This window comes from Trachemys scripta, chromosome 6 (assembly GCF_013100865.1).
Source record: "Trachemys scripta elegans isolate TJP31775 chromosome 6, CAS_Tse_1.0, whole genome shotgun sequence".
In the NCBI taxonomy this organism is placed as follows: domain Eukaryota; kingdom Metazoa; phylum Chordata; order Testudines; family Emydidae; genus Trachemys; species Trachemys scripta.
Genome location: NC_048303.1, coordinates 44,472,033 through 44,495,709, shown reverse-complemented (window position 1 = coordinate 44,495,709; position 23,677 = coordinate 44,472,033). Strand labels below are relative to the sequence as shown.

At 41.0% G+C, this 23,677-nt stretch overlaps 1 protein-coding gene across 5 annotated transcripts in view; it reads right to left on the bottom strand.

The window, feature by feature from the left end:
• The window catches only part of FAM169A (family with sequence similarity 169 member A), an 88,859-nt gene that overhangs the window by 33,727 nt on the left and 31,455 nt on the right, over positions 1-23,677 (bottom strand). The window contains exon 2 of one of the 5 annotated variants that reach the window (XM_034774181.1): positions 13,766-13,816. The exons of 3 other annotated variants lie outside the window; for them this stretch is intronic. In XM_034774181.1, coding sequence (XP_034630072.1) covers positions 13,766-13,767 — 2 coding nt within the window. In that variant the 5' untranslated portion in view covers positions 13,768-13,816. Of the gene's footprint in view, positions 1-12,401; positions 12,441-13,765; positions 13,817-23,677 lie in introns of those variants that run through there. One more of the 5 variants, XM_034774180.1, reaches the window with a different exon arrangement.

Below are 23,677 nucleotides of genomic sequence, written 5' to 3'. Positions count from 1 at the left end.
TGACCTCTACACAGTGTGGATTTATGTCCTTCATAAGTCTATAATATAGAACTAAACTATTGTTGTTTGTAAAGTAAATAAGATTTTAAAAATGTTTAAGAAGCTTCATTTAAAATTAAATTAAAATCCACCTAGAATACTCAAGGAGCTAATAGAGGAGGTATCTGAGCCTCTAGTTATCATCTCTAGAAAATTATGGGAGACGGGAGAGATTCCAGAAGACTGGAAAAGGGTAAATATAGTGCCCATCTATAAAAAGGGAAATAAAAACAACCCAGGAAACTACAGACCAGTCAGTTAACTTCTGTGCCAGGGAAGATAATGGAGCAAGTGGTTAAGGAAATCATCTGCAAACACTTGGAAGGTGGTAAGGTGATAGGGAACAGCCAGCATGGATTTGTAAAGAACAAATCGTGTCAAACCAATCTGATAGCTTTCTTTGATAGGATAACAAGTCTTGTAGATAAGGGAGAAGCGGTGGATGTGGTATACCTAGACTTTAGTAAAGCATTTGATACTGTCTTGCATGATATTCTTATCGATAAACTAGGCAAATACAATTTAGAAGGGGCTACTATAAGGTGGGTGCATAACTGGCTGGATAACCGTACTCAGAGAGTTGTTATTAATGGTTCCCAATCCTGCTGGAAAGGTATAACAAGTGGGGTTCCGTAGAGGTCTGTTTTGGGACCGGCTCTGTTCAATATCTTCATCAACGATTTAGATATTGGCATAGAAAGTACGCTTATTAAGTTTGCAGATGATACCAAACTGGGAGGGATTGCAACTGCTTTGGAGGACAGGGTCGTAATTCAAAATGATCTGGACAAATTGGAGAAATGGTCTGAGATAAACAGAATGAAGTTTAACAAAGACAAATGCAAAGTGCTCCACTTAGGAAGGAGCAATCAGATTCACACATACAGACTGGGAAGAAACTGTCTAGAAAGGAGTACGGCAGAAAGGGATCTAGGGGTTATAGTGGACCACAAGCTAAATATGAGTCAACAGTGTGATGCTGTTGCAAAAAAAGCAAACATGATTCTGGGATGCATTAACAGGTGTATTGGGAGCAAGACCCGAGAAGTCATTCTTCTGCTCTACTCTGCACTGGTTAGGCCTCAACTGGAGTATTGTGTTCAGTTCTGGGCACCGCATTTCAAGAAAGATGTGGAGAAATTGGAGAGGGTCCAGAGAAGAGCAACAAGAATGATTAACGGTCTTGAGAACATGACCTATGAAGGAAGGCTGAAAGAATTGGGTTTGGTTAGTTTGGAAAAGAGAAGACTGAGAGGGGACATGATAGCAGTTTTCAGGTATCTAAAAGGGTGTCATAAGGAGGAGGAAGAAAACTTGTTCACCTTAGCTTCTAAGGATAGAACAAGAAGCAATGGGCTTAAACTGCATCAAGGGAGGTCTAGGTTGGACATTAGGAAAGAGTTCCTGTCAGGGTGGTTAAACACTGGAATAAATTGCCTAGGGAGGTTGTGGAATCTCCATCTCTGGAGATATTTAAGAGTAGGTTAGATATATGTCTATCAGGGATGGTCTAGACCAGGGGTCGGCAATCTTTCAGATATGATGTGCCGAGTCTTCATTTATTCACTCTAATTTAAGGTTTTGCGTGCCAATAATACATGTTAACGTTTTTAGAAGGTCTTTATAACTCTATAATATATAACTAAACTGTTGTTGTTTGTAAAGTAAATAAGGTTTTGAAAATGTTTAAGAAGCTTCATTTAAAATTAAATTAAAATGCAGAGCCCCCCGGACCGGTGGCTAGGACCCGGGCAGTGTGAGTGGCACTGAAAATCAGCTTGCGTGCCGCCTTCAGCGCATGTGCCATAGGTTGCCTACCCCGGCCTGCACTCTTCCGCTAGTCCCTCAACTATGGTGAATCAACACTATAGGCAGCAGCATGCCTCCTTGCCAATTGTCAATGGGAAGCCCTGCATTTAGAGGGGCTTGCTCTCCAGACAGCAACAGCACCCACAGTAAGAATTTCTTTTTCTTACCCAAAGTAAGAAAAAGAAAGTGATGGGCAGAGAGAAGAAAGAAAAGAAAAGAAAAGAAAAGAAAAGAAAAGAAAAGAAAAGAAAAGAAAAGAAAAGAGAGAGAGCGCTCCTTCTCACTCTTTAACACTCCCTCCACTAGCCCAAGAGCACTCACCAGGGATCTCCAAGGTTCTTCCCAAGAACTCGTGGCAAGAACAGGGGATAGACCGAAGAATCACACCATCACCAGGAAAAGGCAGGTCTACATGATTGGGGACTCCTTACTGAGAAGAATAGATAAGCCAGTAACCAGAGCTAATCCAGAGAACAGAAGCGTGTGCTGTCTGCCAGGTGCTAAGATACAGGATGTGGACCTGAGGCTGAAGAGAATCCTAACGGGAGCGGGAAAGAATCCACTGATTGTCCTTCATGTGGGAACAAGTGATACAGCTAGATTCTTGCTGGAACGTATCAAGGGAGACTGGGGAAGACGCTTAAGGAAATCGAGGCTCAGGTGATCTTCAGTGGGATTCTGCCTGTTCCTAGAGAAGGGCAACAAAGGTGTGACAAGATTATGATGATCAACAGATGGCTCAGGAAGTAGTGCTATAAGGAGGGCTTTGGGATGTATGGCCACTGGGAGGCATTCATGGACAGAGGACTGTTTTCTCGGGATGGACTTCACCTGAGTAGGGAGGGAAATAGACTTCTAGGATGGAGGCTGGCACAACTGATTAAGAGAGCTTTAAACTAGGAATCTGGGGGAGATGTCCAGGAACTCTCCATGCCGGATTTTAACACTGAGAGGGAAGAAAACGAAGTAAGAAAGGATACAGCCGCGGGTAGGAGAATGGTCATAAGGAGGAAGAGTAGTGTAGATACCAGTCAAATAGGTGATACTGGCGGTAGAATGTCTGTGCCTAATCGAGTAAAGAACATGAGCGAAGCCAAACAGCAAAAATTAAGTTGTTTGTACACCAATGTGAGGAGCCTAGGTAACAAAATGGAGGAACTAGAGCTACTGGTGCAGGAAGCGAAACCCGATATTACAGCGATAACAGAAACATGGTGGAATAGTAGTCATGACTGGAGTACAGGTATTGAAGGGTATGTGCTGTTTAGGAAAGACAGAAATAAAGGCAAAGGTGGTGAAGTAACATTGTATATCAATGATGAGGTAGACTGTAAAGAAATAAGAAGTGATGGAATGGATAAGACAGAGTTTGTCTAGGCAAAAATCAATTGGGGAAGAAAGCTCCTAGAGCCTCCCCTTGGATAGTGCTTGGAGTATGCTATAGACCACCAGGATCTGATTTGGATATGGATAGAGACCTCTTTAATGTTTTTTAATGAAGTAAATACTAATGGGAATTGTGGGATCATGGGAGACTAACTTCCCAGATATTGACTGGAGGACAAGTGCTAATAATAATAGGACTCAGATTTTCCTGGGTGAGATAGCTGATGGATTCCTTCACCAAGTAGTTGCTGAACCAACAAGAAGGGATGCCATTTTAGATTTGGTTTTGGTGAGTAGTGAGGACCTCATAGAAGAAATGGTTGTAGGGGACAAGCTCAGTTCGAGCGATCATGAGCTAATTCAGTTCAAACTAAATGGAAGGATAAACAAAAATAGATCTGTGACTAGGGTTTTTGATTCCAAAAGGGCTAACTTTAAAAAATTAAGGAAACTAGTTAGGGAAGTGGATTGGACTGAAGAACTTGTGGATCTAAAGGGGGAGGAGGCCTTGAATTACACCTCTACCCCAATATAATGCTGTCCTCGGGAGCCAAAACATCTTACCGCGTTATAAATGAAACCATGTTATATCGGACTTGCTTTGATCCGCTGGAATGCGCAGCCCTGCCCACCCGGAGCACTGCTTTACCGCATTATATCCAAATTCGTGTTATATCAGGTCGCATTATATCGGGGTAGAGGTGTACTTCAAATCAAAGTTGCAGAAACTATCAGAAGCCTGCATCCGAAGAAAGGGGAAAAAATTCATAGGCAAGAGTTGTAGACCAAGCTGGATGAGCAGGCATCTCAGAGATTAAAAAAAGGCAGAAAGCCTACAGGTAGTGGAAGATGGGAGGGACCAGCAAGAAAAGCTACCTTACTGAGGACCAGGGCCGGCTTTAGGCCAATTCGGCTGAATTGGGCCCCGCGCCAAGAGGGCCCCGCGCTGCAGCTGTCCACTCCACCCCCAGCTCACTTCCCCGGCCCCTCCTCCCCTCCCCTGAACGCTCCGCCCCCTCCCCTGCTTCCCGCGAATCTCTGATTCGCGGGAAGTCTGAAAAGAAGCAGGGGCGGGCCAGCAGCACAAGGTAAGCTGGGGTGGGGGGGGTGGGGGCGTGAGAAGGGCTCCGGGGAGGCGCGGCCCGTTCCCGCAGGCCCCAGCGGCTCGGGTCCCCCCCCCCCCCCCCCCCCCCCCGTCCCCCCCGCGGGTCCCCCCGTCCCCCCCGCGGCATGGCTCGGGTCTCTCCCCCCGTCCCCCGTCCCCCCCCGCGGCGCGGCGCAATTCCTGGGGGCGGGGCTTGCAGCAAGCCCCGCCCCCAGGAATCGGGCCCCGCTCTTGCTAAAGCCGGCCCTGCTGAGGACAGAACATGTAGGGATAAAGTGAGAAAGGCCAAAAGCCATGTAGAATTGGACCTTGCAAAGGGAATTAAAAACAACAGTAAAAGGTTCTATAGCCATATAAATAAGAAGAAAACAAAGAAAGAAGAAGTGGGACTGCTAAGTACTGAGGATGGAGTGGAGGTTAAGGATAATCTAGGCATGGTCCAATATATCTAAACAAATACTTTGCCTCAGTCTTTAATGAGGCTAATGAGGAGTTTAGGGATAATGGCAGGATGACAAATGGGAATGAGGATATAGAGGTAGATATTACCACATCAAAGGTAGAAGCCAAACTCAAACAGCTTAATGGGACTAAATCGGGGGGCCCAGATAATCTTCATCCAAGGATATTAAAGGAACTGGAACATGAAATTGCAAGCCCATTAGCAAGAATTTTTAATGAATCTGTAAACTCAGGGGTTGTACCATATGACTGGAGAATTGCTAAAATAATTCCTATTTTTAAGAAAGGGAAAAAAATTGATCTGGGTAACTACAGGCCTGTTAATTTGATATCTGTAGTATGCAGGGTCTTGGAAAAAAAATTTTGAAGGTGAAAGTAGTTAGGGACATTGAGGTCAATGATAATTGGGACAAAATTCAACATGGTTTTACAAAAGGTAGATCGTGCCAAACCAACCTGATCTCCTTCTTTGAGAAGGTAACAAATTTTTTAGACAAAGGAAACGCAGTGCATCTAACTTACCTCGATTTCAGTCAGGCATTTGATATGGTTCTACATGGGGAATTATTAGTTAAATTGGAAAAGATGGGGATCAATATGAAAATTGAAAGGTGGATAAGGAATTGGTTAAAGGGGAGACTACAACAGGTCATACTGAAAGGTGAACTGTCATGCTGGAGGGAGGTTTCTAGTGGAGTTCCTCAGGGATCGGTTTTGGGACCAATCTTATTTAATCTTTTTATTACTGACCTTGGCACAAAAAGTGGAAGTGCTAATGAAGTTTGCGGATGAGACAAAGCTGAGAGGTATTGCCAATACAGAGAAGGACGGGGATATCATACAGGAAGATCTGGATGACCTTGTAAACTGGAGCAATAGTAATAGGATGAAATTTAATAGTGAAAAGTGCAAGGTCATGCATATAGGGATTAATAAGCTGGGGGCTTATCAGTTGGAAGTAACAGAGGAGAAGAAGGACATCGGAGTATTGGTTGATCACAGGATGACTATGAGCCGCCAATGTGATTTGGCTGTGAAAAAAGCTAATGCGGTCTTGGGATGCATCAGGCGAGGTATTTCCAATAGAGTTAAGGAGGTGTTCTCCTCCATTATACAAGGCACTGGTGAGACCTCATCCGGAATACTGTGTACAGTTCTGGTCTCCTATGTTTAAGAAGGATGAATTCAAACTGGAACAGGTACAGAGAAGGGCTACTAGGATGATCCAAGGAATGGAAAACTTGTGTTATGAAAAGAGACTCAAAGAGCTTGGCTTGGTTAGCCTAACCAAAAGAAGACTGAGGGGAGATATGATTGCTCTCTATAAATATATCAGAAGGATAAATACCAGGGAGGGAGAGAAATTATTTAAGCTCAGTACCAATGTGGACACAAGAACAAGTGGATATAAACTGGCCATCAGGAAGTTTAGACTTGAAATTAGACGAAGGTTTCTAACCACCAGAGGAGTGAAGTTTTGGAACAGCCTTCCAAGGGGAGCAGTGGAGGCAAAGGACATATCTGGCTTCAAGACTCAGCTTGATAAGTTTATGGAGAGGATGGTATGATGGGATAGCCTAATTTTGGCAATTAATTGATCTTCGACTATTAGCAGTAAATATGCCCAAATGGCCTGTGATGGGATGTTAGATGGGGTGGAATCTGAGTTACTACAGATAATTCTTTCCTGGGTGTCTGGCTGGTAAGTCTTGCCCACATGCTCAGGGTTTAGCTGATCATCATATCTAGAGTCGGGAAGGAATTTTCCTCCAGGGCAGATTGGCAGAGGCCCTGGGGTATTTTCACCTTTCTCTGCAGAGTGGGGCACGAGTCACTTGCTGAAGGATTCTCTGCACCTTGAAGTCTTTACACCATGATTTGAGGACTTCAATAACTCAGACATAGGTTAGGGGTTTATTACAGGAATGGGTGGGTGAGATTCTGTGGCCTGCGTTGTGCAGGAGGTCAGACTAGACGATCATAATGGTCCCTTCTGACCTTAAAGTCTATGAATCTATGAAACTCAGGGTACGTCTATGTAGGAGCTGGATTTTATTATGGTAATCCTTTTGTTTTAGAATAAGTTATAAAGCTACTATGGTTTCCTATATGTATTACAAATTAGGAAGTAAGAGACCGGATTCTCTATTGTGTCTATGTTAAGTAGATTAGAGGAACATTGAAGGCCTGGGTCTCAATGTAAATTGGCTTGGTTATTGATTGTAAAACTTAGCAAGGTTTAATTTGCAACGCCCCTTTGCTCAATATAAAATAATACTGTTTGTATTCTCAATCTGTTTGTGTGAATGAGGAATGTATGCATTAGAAAAAGATAAGGTGTGAAGGCCATTGTTATAGCCAGAGTCAAGGAAGAAGGAGTGAAGAAACTTAAAGGACATCAAAGAATCATCAAAAAGAACAGGAGTACTTGTGGCACCTTAGAGACTAACAAATTTATTAGAGCATAAGCTTTCGTGGACTACAGCCCACTTCTTCGGATGCATATAGAGTAGAATATATATTGAGGAGATATATATACACACACATACAGTATACACACATACAGAGAGCATGAACAGGTGGGAGTTCATCATCATCAACACGCATCCATAATGAAGGGCAGATTGACGACCCTGAGGTAAAGGCTGGCACCCCTAAAGACAATTGATTAAATTGGAACAAAGGACAGGATGACCCTCTCGGAGGTGTATTGAAATGTTTACACCAATTAAGAAGTAACCGGTCACAAAGTGACACAGCAGAATCCATAGGCTTCAACAGAGAAGAAAACCTATAAGAACAGGGTGCTTTGCCACAGGACGTTGGGTTCGTCTTGCCACACTCCAGGAGCATTGGATCGCAACCGATAGAACTCCGCTCCCCTCTGCGACCAATCTGGCTGGCCACTAGATTGATCCAGACTCTGGACTGGTAACTATAAACATCACTGCAGGAGAGTGAGTGAGTGAGTGTGTGTCTAAAAAGCATATGCTAACTGTGGTATTCTCAATAAATGCTGTGTATTTACCTTCCTCTATAAAGATCACATGTGCTTTGTATGAGCATAACATCTATACTTACCTCCAGGTTCGGCGGTAAGCAATCAATCTTCTGGGATCGATTTATCGCGTCTAAACAAGACGTGATAAATCGATCCCAGAAGTGCTCGCCGTCGACACCAGTACTCCTGCTCTGCAAGAGGAGTACGCGGAGTCGACGGGGGAGCCTGCCTGCCGCGCGTGGACCCGTGGTAAGTACCTTGTAGTTCGAACTAAGATACTTCGACTTCAGCTACATTATTCACGTAGAATAGACCTGGTGGATATCTGATGTGTCAGGTAGTCTGATACTGTTCTTCAGGTCAAGAATTGTGTCCGTCTTGTGCATTTGTACTGTGCCTCACACAAAGAGGCTTTAATCTAGTAAGGATCTTTGAGCACTACCACCATTCAAAAAAAGAAGAGAAAAATGAAAGACTGTGGTTCCTCCTGAAGAGTTAGAGAGAAAAAGAGAGGACACCTATATCTCAGTGTCCATGCATCACAGGAATTATAGTTTTATGCATTCATTTCCAGTAGTCTCACATTTGCACCATTCTCAAATACTAATAAAACCCAGCATCCTTCAGCAGGCATCTCTCATAATTAGGTTTTCCAGGTTTAAGTTAATGCCAATGAAACCTGACTACCACACAAACATAACAGGCTTGTAAAAATATATACACACAGTAGGACAGACCATTGGTATGATCTGCATTGGTACTTACTGTGTTCCTTCAATTACTCTGTTGCCTGTGCCCACCATTTCCTCTGTAATCCCTCTGTTCTTCACTCACTCCAACATATGCACCATACTCTCAATGTCACACAAACACCCTCTATCCTCTACTCCCTCCCTCTCAGTATAAGCACCCGTGCCAGACTAGCAATCATGCACTAGCCTAGACCTCTACGGTTACTATCAAAGAGTCACCCCACCACATAAGGGACTTGGGTTTAGCCCCACCTGTGCCTAATTATCTGCATCCCAGGTGAAGGGATTGATTTCCTTTATTGGTACTCACATAACTTTTACAACACAAGATACTGGTGACACAGCAAAAGCTCCTTTCAATGGGACCAAAAAACCCTCAATCCAGATATTTACAAAATAACCACAAAATACAAAAATAAAAAAATATTTCTTAATTGTAGAAATGGCCATAGCAAATAATAGACACCTCACAGCTGCTACTGATACTATTCCTGTATAGTAGTGTCACAGTCAGCTGGTCCTTTAAGGGAGTTGCCTAATTCTCTGCCTCCCAGATGATGAGTTTGAGGCCATGGATCAGGTGACCTGAAAGCTAAAAGGTCAAGGAACAGCTCAGTTAGAGAGAAACTTTTGATTTTAAGAAATTAATCCATCCCTGAAATTCCGAAGCTGGGAGTTTTATTTGATGCACTAGCAGTGAGGGAGCCCACCAGCTTACAGGTACCATAGACTGGACCTAAGAGGCAACTGGGTGAGAGGGGAGGGGGGAGAAAACAACTAACAAATCACCTAGCGGCTGAAGTACAGTCAGACATGCCAAACCCGTGGGAGGAAAAAAAAGCAGAAATTGGGCTTGTTTTGGGCTTAATCGGCTTATGAGTTGCTTGTTGGCTAGCTTTTGGTTTGTAGCTGGTTTGGCTTGTTGCAGCTTGTTGACCCCCCCCCTTTTTTTTGATCGGCTCACGGCAAGCAGGGGCTAGGGGCAAGTGAGGCAAGGGGTGGGGGGAAAGTCAGGGGTTCACAGGGGGCCCACCACAGTCCCAGACAGCATAGGTACTAGATGAGGGGGATCTAGTCACATAGAGTGTTGGGGTTCTTAGGGATTGGCTTGTTTTGGCCTGGTTTTGAAATGGGATTAGCTTGATCTTTGGCTTATTGTGAAAGTCAGGGTGCTTATTTACCCCATGAAAGTTTGCAACTGTGCTGGCAGTAGTGGCAGCAGCAGCTTCTCAACACTTGGGAGAATCTTTGATTCAACTGTCCCCAGTGAAAGCAGTGTCAACTTATGCCTCCTTCTCAAGGTACAATAGGCCAGCAGTTACACCCCCAAAAGAGCACCACATAGGACAGAGAGGACCTCATTTTTAAGGTTTCATCCAGAGCTTCCACAAGCAGTGAACTACCACAGCTAACCAATTTATCTCTCTTGGAAGGATGAGGGGCTGAATTGACCTTGCCCATAGCTGTCAAGTTGTGTGGCTTCTTTATATGACTTTTTCAGATATGAGCAATCAAGATTTCTCTGGGAGGGCCTGAGAACTTTTCCCTGACAAAATTCATGGTTTACGTCTCAAATTTCTCCCCAATCCTTTCTGGTCTCTCTTATGCACACTTCTGTGCTTTCATTTGGAAAGATATGTGATATGACAAGACCCCTGCTTTTCCCCCCAGGAGACTCAAAGGTAATCTATAAATTAAGCTTTTCAAAAAGCAGGTAAGGGTGATATCTAGTACCTATAGACACTAGGATCCAGGAGAAGAGATAGGGTCACCTCTTTCACAGCCAAAGGGCAGAATTGTTTTCCTTTTTTAAAAACACAGTCATGATTTAGTCACAGATTCAAATTGCTGTCAAAGCAGACTTTCCAGAAATATTTATAAGAAATTAACATATGGCTCCCTCATTTTACTTTCCATTTTATCTACTTGCCCTTCGCTTTTGTTTGTATCTTGGTCTTTTCACTTTTTTAAAGATGTGTGCTTCTCAATTGCTTTTCTGTTTTTCCATCTCTTATCAAATCTCTTATCAAAGGATTTGTCCTTTTCTGATTCAGCCCACTTTTTCCCTTCACTGATTTTAAGTGTCAGTATTTTCTCTTATCTTCCCTTTTCTCAATCAGATCCTTCTCCACTTCCTGCTCTCCCCTTCATGTTTACTCCCTCTCCCGATTACTATCTCTCCATCCCCCATACTATTATTCACCCTCCACCCCCACCCCACCCCCACGGCACTCAGTTACCTCATTTACCTCTACATCTGTCTCTCCTCACTCCAGAAAAATACCCACGGATGCCACTATTTTTGAAGGAATGGCAGCAGGCAAGCGAGACATCTGACAATGGTGATTTCCCTTCTCCTGCCATATAGCAGTGAATGAAAGGTAAAATATGCAAGCAGACAGCAAGAGGCAATAAGAGGCAAAAGAGACAGCCTTGTCTGCCTGCAGCTGCCACAGTGCCCCATAGTGACCAATGCAGGAACTGCAAGCAAAAACTGTTCAACCTAAGGACTTTTCCTCACCTCTGCCAGATCACACACTAAAATACACTTTGCACTGTCTATGCTTGAGTTGTAAAACATATTTGCCAACACTTTAAAACCCACCTTTTATTCTAGTGTGCACAAGACCTAAAGAGCTGGAATTATCCTTCTGTCCTACAGCCCTGGGGAACCTCATCCTCTACTCCCCTTTCTTTTTCTGGCTTCCCAACCCCTTCCACATTAAATTCACACACTCTGATGGCCCATCCATGCAATTATAATTTCACCCTTCCCTTCCCTTCCCTGCCTAGTGGAATTAGGGAGCAGAGTACAAGAGTCTAGTTTGCACAGGAGATTAAGAGACTAGGACAAAAGCTAGTCTTCATTGTAATAAAGGAGGAGGTTAAAATTGCTTGTTAACATACAGACTTCCTGTAAGTTTACTACTTCTATAAGGCCTACAGTCAGGGCAAGAACTAAGGAGGAAATGTGTGAGATTACATGTCGCTGGAAAAGACTGATTGGATGATGCTTTAGAGTGAGATCTTAGCTGCTTTAAGGTAAGTAAAGACCCTAGGATAAAAGCAGAAATTTCACTACAGGGAAAAGCTAGTTCCAGCTGCTAAAGAAGAGGTGAAGCTGAGAATCTTAAGCCAGTAAATTCTGCTTTAAGGGAAATAAAATTACCTAAACAACTAAGATTTTGGTTTTCCTCATATTGGCAGAAACAAACGATCCAATAAAGACCCACGTATCTGAACTAGTATGAGAACAATAAGAAATGATAGAGGCTCACTTCAAGTTACATGACAGTATGAGATATGCAAGCCACAGGCTATTGTTAAAAGCCTCTACTCTAGGCCATCATTCTTGGCATTTTTTTAATTAAAAAAAAGGCAAAATCAAAGCAGAAAACATGTAGCAACAGCTGGCTTACTGAATGAATTTTTTTATTGCTAAGCCATTGTGAAAACAAAAACACGGAAATATTTGTTTGCATCTAAAAATGGACAAGAAATAATCAGTTTGTGTTTTGGGAACATATTAATAGGTAGAAAATTCCTTTAACATCCTAAAAGAAAATTTCTTCTATTCAACAAGAACTGGTGATTATTTAATGAGTCCTGATCCCTGCTGTTTCCCTGTTTTTTTTTACCATGTACCACATTAAACAGCAAGGAGAACAGAAGCAAATTATTTATCAATGTAAAAAAAAAAGGGGGGGGGGCAAACTTTTCAATTTTATTCCCTCCCACCTTTCTCAATTAAACTAATGAATTTCCAACTCAGTAGTATTCCTATAGTGTTTGTATAAGAACATTGTTCATACATATCTACCATAGCAGACAACAGCAGAAAGCTTACCCATCATTGTTATTCTGCATCCATAAATTTTGAATGTGCTGCAGATTACATAGAATCATAGAATATCAGAGTTGGAAGGGACCTCAAGAGGTCATCTAGTCCAACCCCCTGCTCAAAGCAGGACCAATTCCCAGCTAAATCATCCCAGCCAGGGCTTTGTCAAGCCGGGCCTTAAAAACCTCCAAGGAAGGAGACTCCACCACCTCCCTAGGTAACGCATTCCAGTGTTTCACCACCCTCCTAGTGAAATAGTTTTTCCTGATATCCAACCTGGACCTCCCCCACTGCAACTTGAGACCATTGCTCCTTGTTCTGTCATCTGCCACCACTGAGAACAGCCGAGCTCCATCCTCTTTGGAACCCCCCTTCAGGTAGTTGAAGGCTGCTATCAAATCCCCCCTCATTCTTCTCTTCTGGAGACTAAACAATCCCAGTTCTCTCAGCCTCTCCTCATAAGTCATGTGCTCCAGACCCCTAATCATTTTTGTTGCCCTCCGCTGGACTCTTTCCAATTTTTCCACATCCTTCTTGTAGTGTGGGGCCCAAAACTGGACACAGTATTCCAGATGAGGCCTCACCAATGTCGAATAAAGGGGAACGATCACGTTCCTCGATCTGCTGGCAATGCCCCTACTTATACAGCCCAAAATGCCGTTAGCCTTCTTGGCAACAAGAGCACACTGTTGACTCATATCCAGCTTCTCGTCCACTGTGACCCCTAGGTCCTTTTCAGCAGAACTGCTACCTAGCCATTCGGTCCCTAGTCTGTAGCAGTGCATGGGATTCTTCCGTCCTAAGTGCAGGACTCTGCACTTGTCCTTGTTGAACCTCATCAGGTTTTTTTCTGCCCAATCCTCTAATTTGTCTAGGTCCCTCTGTATCCGATCCCTACCCTCTAGTGTATCTACCACGCCTCCTAGTTTAGTGTCATCTGCAAACTTGCTGAGAGTGCAGTCCACACCATCCTCCAGATCATTAATAAAGATATTAAACAAAACCGGCCCCAGGACCGACCCTTGGGGCACTCCACTTGAAACCGGCTGCCAACTAGACATGGAGCCATTGATCACTACCCGTTGAGCCCGACGATCTAGCCAGCTTTCTATCCACCTTACAGTCCATTCATCCAGCCCATACTTCTTTAACTTGGTGGCAAGAATACTGTGGGAGACCGTATCAAAAGCTTTGCTAAAGTCAAGAAATAACACATCCACTGCTTTCCCCTCATCCACAGAGCCTGTCTTTTAAAGCAAGTTCTCAAGCATGTTCATGGTGCAATTCATATCATGGAGTCTGCCTTATGGACCACCTCCCCTCTCAATAAAAATCATAGTATTCCTGAGGAAATCACAGTAATTGCTTACATGGAGAAGGATCTAATGGATTTTTTGCTGTCTTCTAGGGCAGTTCAGCAGCTGGAAACAAGAAGAAAGGCCAGTAACATGTCACTAGCAGCTCTCTGCTGACCAACAAGTAGCCCCACAAACCAACATTTAGGAATCTATTTTAAAGGAGAGATTAAGCTGTTGGAGGCAAGGCAACTCATTGATCCCAGCAATAAGCAAATTCCATTCCCACCTGCTATGACAATTCGAAATTTCACATTTCTAAGATTCTTTTGGACTCTAGAAAGCAAAAAACTATGAAGGTTTTCATCTCCTGAAAGAAGTTGCTTATATAATCCATATTTGTGTGAATTACTGTTCAATTTTTCAGGTGAGAGAGCCTTGCATATTTTCACAATTCTGGGTTTTGGACTTTTTTGGAGAGGGGGCTAGGGAGCGAAGGGGCACCAGGAACAAAGCAGGTCCTCGTTGTGAATCCTGTCATTCCTCTCTTCTGTTTCTTTAAGCTTCTGTATCTTGCATGACTGTAAATCTGTCATGCCAAATCCTTGTCACGTTCTGTGGGATTGTGCTCCGTTCATGAGATAACCCTCCAATTGGCCAGGAAATATTCTGGCTGAATGAGCAAATTTGATGTAGCCTTAAGCATCCTAACTCGTCACGAGCGTTCATGCAAAACAGATATTAAAGGGGAAAGAATGTCCAAATAATTTGTTTTTTAATTAGGCAAAAATGTAATTCTTTCTTTCATTAAAACAAAAGCCAAATGTCATTTTATCTCACTGTAAGTGCACCATCTTGCATAAGATATTAAAAATTCATTGTATTAAAGTCACACATGCTACACTTGCTTCAGTGTCGAACAGAATGAGACTTTTCACCCTCCCCCTATAAATTACTATGCCAGAATGGCAAAACCTCTTTTAGAAACAGCTGTGGTAACAGAGAGTGTCTGAGATCAATTCAAGGAGCCCCTTGAAATACCACACTTAACAAGATGAGTGAACATGATGTTTCTGTGTGACTTTCCACCATATTCTAATTCCCAGACACAAAACCTTCATTAGCTTAAGTGTTAAGACTCAAAAATTATCCGCCATTTATTTAAAAAAAATACTAATGCAGACAAGGTTGAAAATCCATTCAAGTTGTGAATCTGAATATTAACTGAGACTCATATTCTCAGTTTTATTTCTGAAAAAGCACCATAAACTCCATCCTGTATTCCTGTCCACTGATATGTGTGTGTGTGCGCGCATGCATGCATAAAATCATCACAAAGATTCACACTGACTGACCAGATGATAATATTTGTTAGGTTTGCATCAAATTTTCCCCTTCTGGATCAAAGTTTTACTGTATTTCAGTAACTGCACTGAGACATAAAAGGAGGTACTCTGTAGTACAAGAAAAAATCTTGGGGGTAATTTCAGTTCAATTCACAAAGGGGATGAAGGAGGGAAGATATTTCTAGGATATTTAGAGTTTATAGTGATGATCACCACAGAAGTACATACATAGATAGAGGTCAAGATGTGCAGTGTTCTAATATATACAAACAGACCATAAGGAGAGGAGGAAGGAAGGCAGACATGCTGTGGGAGAGTTGAGTTTTTAACCAATACACTATGTAGCCTAAGATATGTAATATGGCAACCTTTGATTGTAATAGATGGGTAAGAAGAGATTAAGGGGTTTTTTTGAGAATATTCATAAAACTTAACGGATAAAATTCAAGTCTTTATATTTAAAATATTTTGTTAGATTTTTTTTATCAATTGGAATAACCTGTATTTGGAAGATCAGGACACACCTATGCCTAACTTTACTCAATGTAAAGTGAGCAGTTAGTCATGGCCAGCATTAGGTGCTCTAACTCAATTGTTAACAACTTTGTATACATGCTACTTTTTTAATACAGAAAGTCAGTTATGCACATGGAACTCCCATTGCAATGAATGGGAGTTCCAGGCCAGTATGCTCAGAGCAAAGTTAGGCACTAAATGTGAATTATACAAAGCAGCATCTATCACATGCACAAGAAAGTGCCCCTCCTGAAGAGGAGAATCAGATATGGACTGAACCTCTCATTTTCAAAGCTATCAGACCAGCCAGACAAAGAAAAAAATATGTTTGCAGGAAAGCCAGTTTACATTTCTACAAAAAGGGAATCCCCCCCACCCCCCGCATACCTAAACTAATCCCTAGATTTTGGGAAAAGTACAAAAACTTACCACCTTGTAAGGAAAATATTTCAAGCCACAGCAGCCACGCTATACCAGGCCAAATGCCAAGGAAGCTATTCTGGGAGGATGGTGTGGCTGAAAAGCCACATCAACCTATGCTGATTTTTTAAAAAATCCCCCAAAATCTGATGCTTAACATGCACTCAGCAAATTCAGCTTTCATTCCGATGCAGTATAAACCCTAGAGTACAGAGTGCCCTGCACAAAAAAATGAAGGAAAATTAATCTTTAAAAAAAAAAAAACGTTATATTGTTACAAACTCTAAGGCTGCGTGTCACAGATTTTTAGTGATTAAAACTATTTTTATGGCTCCTTGTTAGGAATATGGGGGGAAGGGCAGTTTAGAGGTCAGGGTGCTAACACGGGACTCAGGAGACCCAGGTTCAGTTCCCTGCCCCACCACAGACTTCCTCAGTGACCCTGGGCAAGTTACTTAGTTTCTGTGTGCCTCGGTTCCCCCTCTGGAAAACGGGGACAATCCCTATCTTGCAGAGGTATTGTGAGGATAAATTCATTAGACTGTGAGACTATGGTAATGAGGCCATATAAGTACTTAAGTATTTAAATACATCACTAGCTTGTAATATTATAAAAAAAAAACCTATCAAGAAATTTTAGGAGTAAAAAAAACTAACTGGTACAGTTACCACTCTCTGGTCAAAATGTGTGTCATGTGGTGCAGCCCAGGGAGGCTGCACATCAAGGCATCAGCAGGTCTTTTCACCCCCTCCTCTTCAGTCCCCCAGAAACAACACGAACGTAGCTCTTTCTACTGACTAGAGTACATACATGCATTTCTTCATAATTGAAGGGGCTTAAGAGATGAAAATAAGACAAGGCTGGAAAATCCCAAAATTTTAAGAACTGAATATTTGATTTTAAAAAATTCATTCAAAAATATTTGTTTTGCATGTTCCTTACTGTACTTCAAATTATTATGAACCACATCACATCACTAAAGTGAGCAAAAATTCCACATTTCAGATAATAATGGAGTTTATTCATTTTCACACAATATTGACATTTCAGAATAGCTGTAGGACTCCTAACCAATTCAGATGAGTTTCTATTTAAAAAAAAAAAAACCTACAACACATAAATGCAACTCTTTTTAGCTATTTTCACTACCATGTTTAGCATTTGCACTTCCTTGACAAATCTCTCAGTATGCTACACAAACTTAAAATAAGAACAAAAAGAACCCCTGTAACATTGATTTTGAAATTTACTGTATACAAATCCAAGCAGAAGCTTCAAAAAATTAGATAAACAAGCAAAGCATCATATTTATAAAAAGGAGAAAGGCTATGTTTATAAATATGCAAAATCCCGTTAGGAGTTTTTTTGTTTGTTTTTTTAAGATTTTGGATTATTTAATCCTTGTTTATCACTAATTCCTTCAACATTAAACTTTTATCATCCCTTCTTATGTAACACGGCAAAAAGTGAACAACTAGCTTGCGTTACAAAGCATTTTTAAAGGCCCCAAATAAATGGAAACAACAAAGTGGTGAAAATGTTAATCAAACATTTGAACAAAATGAAAACAACAATGGATTCAAAAGAAGCAGATAAATAAATAATACTTTTCATTTCTAGCATGCCTTTTATCAGAGGCTCTCAAAACACTCTTCTAATATTAATTAATTTAGCCTCAATATCCCCATGACTCTACCCAGTGACTTTCCCAAGACCACAAAGGAGATCTGTGGCAAAGCTCAAAATACAATTAGGTCTCCTGACTCATTGTCTTGCACATTCTCCCTACCATATTAGTGGTGTTTTTCTCACATACAACTACTAAAAGACTACAAACAATGGGACCACACAAGTTACATAAACCTGGATTTGGAGATTTAAAAACTAAAAGAGAAAAAGCCTTAAAACAGGATATCAAACCAAACAAGAATATACACAATGAAACCTCAATCAAGGATCACCTCAAGTCTGAACTCAACAAAAAGTTCCCCAAAAATATCCCTGAGGTTTTGTTAATCCTTAGAACAGATAAAAGTCATCCCTATTAATAATTTGAAATGTAATGGTTCTTTCAGGCAGGTTTCATTGTATTCCTATTTTTAAAAATACATAAACTTACCTTGATTACAGAATTTTCTTCATAATCCCTTCATGATAGCATTGTGAAATTAATTGAGACCTGTATTTTATCACTCTCTTTAAGATAAGATTCCACATGAAGACAAGTAACTCCTCTGGTTCTTAATATATCCAGCATTATACTGATGAGAGAGAATAAAATCTCGTCTAGAAAACACTGTCAACATCCACCAAGTACCTCAGATTAATGCACCAACCACATTATTTGTAATCTGTTTTAAGCTGCTTACACTGCTCTGGGTTAGTACCAGAGAAACAAATCTGAGCTGCTGATTTGAAAAACAGAAATCACCGTACTTTTTTTTTTTTTTTTTTTTTGCCCTTGCCAGTACTACGCTAATTTGACAATCATTAATGTTAACATTCTTGCACCACAGAGATAAGGAATCCTTATGTAGATAAAGGATCTGACCTCAACAATCCTCTCATAAGCAGAACTTCAGTGGAGATGAGTGAGAATTTTGCTTGTGCAAGGCCTACAGGATTGGGCTCAAAGTGTGTCTTTTTTTTTTTTTTTTTTAAATGTGAATCTTAACACTGGATTCTGCAAGAGAAAGTCATCAGCTTGTAAAATACTATATCACAATTTTTTTCATTCTAAATCATAACAGAAATATGAATATCTACATTAAACTACATTGTTCTGGAGCAGAAGTCTAGCTCTGAGAAAGGATTAAAAGGTTAACTTTTAGTATTAAGATGGAAGATCATCACCATTTAATACCCAAGGAGGATGCCCACTTTTACCATGTGAGTATTACTAAATGACATACAGTCATCACTGCCAACTATTTTTTAACATATAGTCCTTAAAAATAGAACTGGATGTTAAAAACATCTTCATGTTGTCAGTATAACAATTTATATATTACTTTTTTTATTAACATAATTAGGAATTTCTCCTACCCTAGATTCACAGCCTGAGAAAAAACACAACCCCTGGAGACAAATACATTATTTAAAATGTAAGAACACCACTTATATAGCTTTTTACATATTTTAAGTGCTTTATCAATACTGACTAATATTAGGGTCCAATATTGCTCCTATTGAAGTCAATGGCAAATATCAATGACCTCAATGGGAGCATGATTGGGACCACAATTAATTGTTATAAACATGGATGTGGTAGAGTTCAGTTAAGAGGAGCATGTTCTGTAACTGCACTTTAAGGCCCCAATTAAACAAAGTGTTTAAGCATGTGTGCCTAATTTTAAACATGTAACCCCACTGAAGTTATTCAAGTGATCAAAGTTAGGCATGTGATTAAGTTTCCTGCTGAATCAGAGGCTGAGTTTCCTTAGTGATGATTCAGTTAGACAATATTTATTGTGCTGGCTTGAATTTACATGTTCTGTCCCACATATTCCTGTTGTAACAAGAAAATCACCAGGTTTCTTAAACAGTAGTCTCCAAGCTATAAGATTTTTGCCAATTAACCTCCAGGGCACCTTTCTATAATAAGAACGGGCCAGAAGTTTTCTAAATTAATTGATTAAAAATCTGTGTATGAGAGCTTTTGAAGTAGGCACCGTTAATAATTAAATCTGAATGAAGAGTTCATCAATCTGAAAATTATTTCAGCCATCTTCCATCTCTGTCGCTCAAACCAGCAGTTAATGCACTATTTCACAAAAACAATCTAACATGTAGTACGTCTTTGCTAATATTTCACATCTAAATGACAGAGAGCTATGACTAACTGGAGCAAAAGGGATTTTACTTCATAGTCCGTATTCTTCCTGTAATGTTCTCCTGATCTACCTGGCATCCACTCATCCCAACCCTTATTCTTTTTCTTAACCTCTCTCTCTCTCTCTTCTGGCTCTTTCCCTTCTCAATTCAAGAATGTTTTAGTCTCCCCCGTCTTAAAAAAACCCACACTTGGCCCCACTTGCCTCTCCAACCACTGCCCCTTCTCCCTTTCATCTCCAAGCCCATTGAATGCATGGTGTACAATAGCTGTTTGGACTTCCTCCCCTCCAATTCCATCCTAGACCCTCTCCAATCCAGCTTCCACCCTTTGCCCTGCTCTGAAAACACTCTCACCAAAGTCTACAATGACCTCTTTTTAGCCAAAGCTCAGAAGCAATACTCCATCTTTATCTTTCTTGACCTGTCAGCTGCCTGACACTGGTGACCATGCTCCTCTTCTTGAAATCTTCTCCTTCCTTGGATTCTGTAACTCCATCCTATTCTATATAACTGCTCCTTTAGCATGTCCTTTGGAGAATCCTCCTCACCTCTCCTCCAACTGCCTACGGCAGGGATTGGCAACCTTTGACCCACAGTCCATCAGGGAAATCCGCTGACAGGCCAGAACGGTTTGTTTACCTGCAGCGTCCGCAGGTCCGACCGATCGCAGCTCCCACTGGCCGCAGTTTGCTGTTCCAGGCCAATGGGGGCTGCGGAAAGCAGCATGGGCTGAGGGATGTGCTGGCCACCGCTTCCCACAGCCCCCATTGGCAGCAGAATCAGTAGGTGTTTGCTGTCTATACTATTAGTTATTGTTAAGGATACAATTTGGTCACGGATTCCATGACTTTAACAGATCTCGGTGACGTCTTCGGCGTCAGCCCTGTGGATGGTGGTGCTCGAGCTTCCGTGATTTATTGTTTATTGTCTGCGATCCGTCAGTTATTTTTACTAGAAATACCCATGACAAAATCTTAGTTAATTAAGTTATCCTAAAATGTGCCTCACTTAATACTGCAATACTGCACTTAAAAATATTCAAGCATATAAATTAAAACACCCTATCAAAATAAGCATCACATAAGGTTAATAATTTATGTTAATGAACATTTACCTATGAATCATCATTACTGCTAGCCATTGGCTTCAATGGATTATTTGTATATGGTGTAAATAAATCTCATTAATAAAGATATAAATGTGGCTCAAGAACTTGAGTGGCTAAAGATTTTATTTTAAGAACATAATTCAATTGAGTTAGCACGCCTAAAACTCTAGTTCAATACTCATCCTATAAGTATCACATTAAGAATAATAAGAATTTGAAACGTACTGTAACTGAAGTATGGCACTCTTCAGAACAGTACTAGACGAATACCTGTAACATTATTATTATTACAGTTACTCCTATAGGTTGACAGGTAGGTAAAATATTGTGTTAAAGAGAGAACTGAATCTGAAAGTTATCTGATTCTGTAAAAAGCAACAGAGGGTCCTGTGGCACCTTTGAGACTAACAGAAGTATTGGGAGCATAAGCTTTCGTGGGTAAGAACCTCACTTCTTCAGATGCAAGTAATGGAAATCTCTAGAGGCAGGTATATATCAGTGTGGAGATAACGAGGTTAGTTCAATCAGGGAGGGTGAGGTGCTCTGCTAGCAGTTGAGGTGTGAACACCAAGGGAGGAGAAACTGTTTCTGTAGTTGGATAGCCATTCACAGTCTTTGTTTAATCCTGATCTGATGGTGTCATTGGACAAACTGGACAGTCACTACGCAAGAGGATAAATGGACACAAGTCAGATATCAGGAATGGCAATATACAAAAACCTGTAGGAGAACACTTCAACCTCCCTGGCCACACAATAGCAGATGTAAAGGTTGCCATCTTACAGCAAAAAAACTTCAGGACCAGACTCCAAAGAGAAACTGCTGAGCTCCAGTTCATTTGCAAATTTGACACCATCAGATCAGGATTAAACAAAGACTGTGAATGGCTATCCAACTACAGAAACAGTTTCTCCTCCCTTGGTGTTCACACCTCAACTGCTAGCAGAGCACCTCACCCTCCCTGATTGAACTAACCTCGTTATCTCCACACTGATATATACCTGCCTCTAGAGATTTCCATTACTTGCATCTGAAGAAGTGAGGTTCTTACCCACGAAAGCTTATGCTCCCAATACTTCTGTTAGTCTCAAAGGTGCCACAGGACCCTCTGTTGCTTTTTACAGATTCAGACTAACACGGCTACCCCTCTGATACTTATCTGATTCTGTTATCTATAGTAAGAATTTGCTAATATAGAAAGTTATCATTTGTACACATTGAAAATGTTGGTGTGCCCCAGGGACCAGGACTGATGGTGTCCAATGCATTTATTAATGATCAAAAAAACAGGATGAATTGCATGGCACTCAGATACCATGATGATGAGATCCATTTAAAACAAGATGACAACATTTCCTAGCAACACAACTATTTAGGTTAATCAAAAGTAGGGAGGATCAGGAACTCCAGAAGAATTTAAGCAAGCCTAAGTAACTGGGCAGCAAAGAAAGAGAAGGTAGTTTAAAAGATAAAAGAAAAGACATATGAGAAGGAAGCCAGAGACACCAGCCATTGTGTACAAAGAGGACTGTTATCAGTGGCATGAAATACATTGCACTTAGGCAGAGAGGATAAACATAAGGAGGAAACCACTGCCAACAGAGCAGAGGTGGTCCCAGACCATTCTGACAGGAGTAATTTCAGGCTATAGTATCACAGGGATCAGCTAAAAGACAAATAAATACTTTATAGCAATAGACTGGAAGCAAATAAGATGTTAGGCTTAAGCAGAGGATATAGAATACTACAGAAGAATTTATAATGCCCCTACTGAACACCAATGATACAGTAGAACCTCAAAGTTACAAGCTGACCAGTCACCCACACACCTCATTTGGAATCAGAAGTATGCTATCAGGCAGCAGCAGAGACCAAAAAAACATTTAAAAAAGCAAATACAGTACAGTACTGTGTTAAACGTAAACTACTAATAAAATAAAGGAAAAGTTTAAAAAAATTTGACAAGGTAAGGAAACTTTTTCTTTGCTTGTTTCATTTAAATTAAGATGGTTAAAAGCAGCATTTTACTTCTGCATAGTAAAGCCCTATTAAGAATGTTCAGTTGTAAACTTTTGAAGAACAACCATAATATTTTGTTCAGAGTTACGAAGATTTCAGAGTTACGGACAACCTCCATTCCTGAGGTGTTTGTAACTCCGAGATTCTATTGTACATTTTCACCTTTAATGCTGTATTTTGTTGTTGCCCTTTTGTTTCAAGAATCACATCATGTAAGAAAGGTAGAGGTGAAACATGAGTAGGAACAAACACTCATGAAGTATCTACACTAGTGTTTACAAAAATGTTAGTTAACACATATTAACTGCCAGCCATTTAACATGTTACAGACAAAACTCTAGACAAGACTGGGATCATTTGTTTGATTGGTAGGTGAAAGGAATTCATATACAATCCTTGCCCTACTATATCCTAACTTTCTCTTCATTATTCATCCTGGAACTCTCCTAGAGTCCCACACTCCTTTGTGGGTGTCCGATGCTCCCTTTCCCAAGCCTGTGTCTGGTATCACTTCTTCAAGCTACCCCACAATTTCCTAATTGTTCAACCTCTCCTGGTCCCATTCCAAGGTGAAGATGGGCTCTCAAGCTACAAAGTATCCTCAGACATTCAAAAAGACTGCACGGTTTAAGTTAGAGCAGAGCTGAGACCCCCTTCCCGGCAAGGCTACAGCTGCTCATTTGCATTTTGCAGATGGTACTAAGCAACCACAGCATGCTGCATAAACCACTGCTCAAAATAAG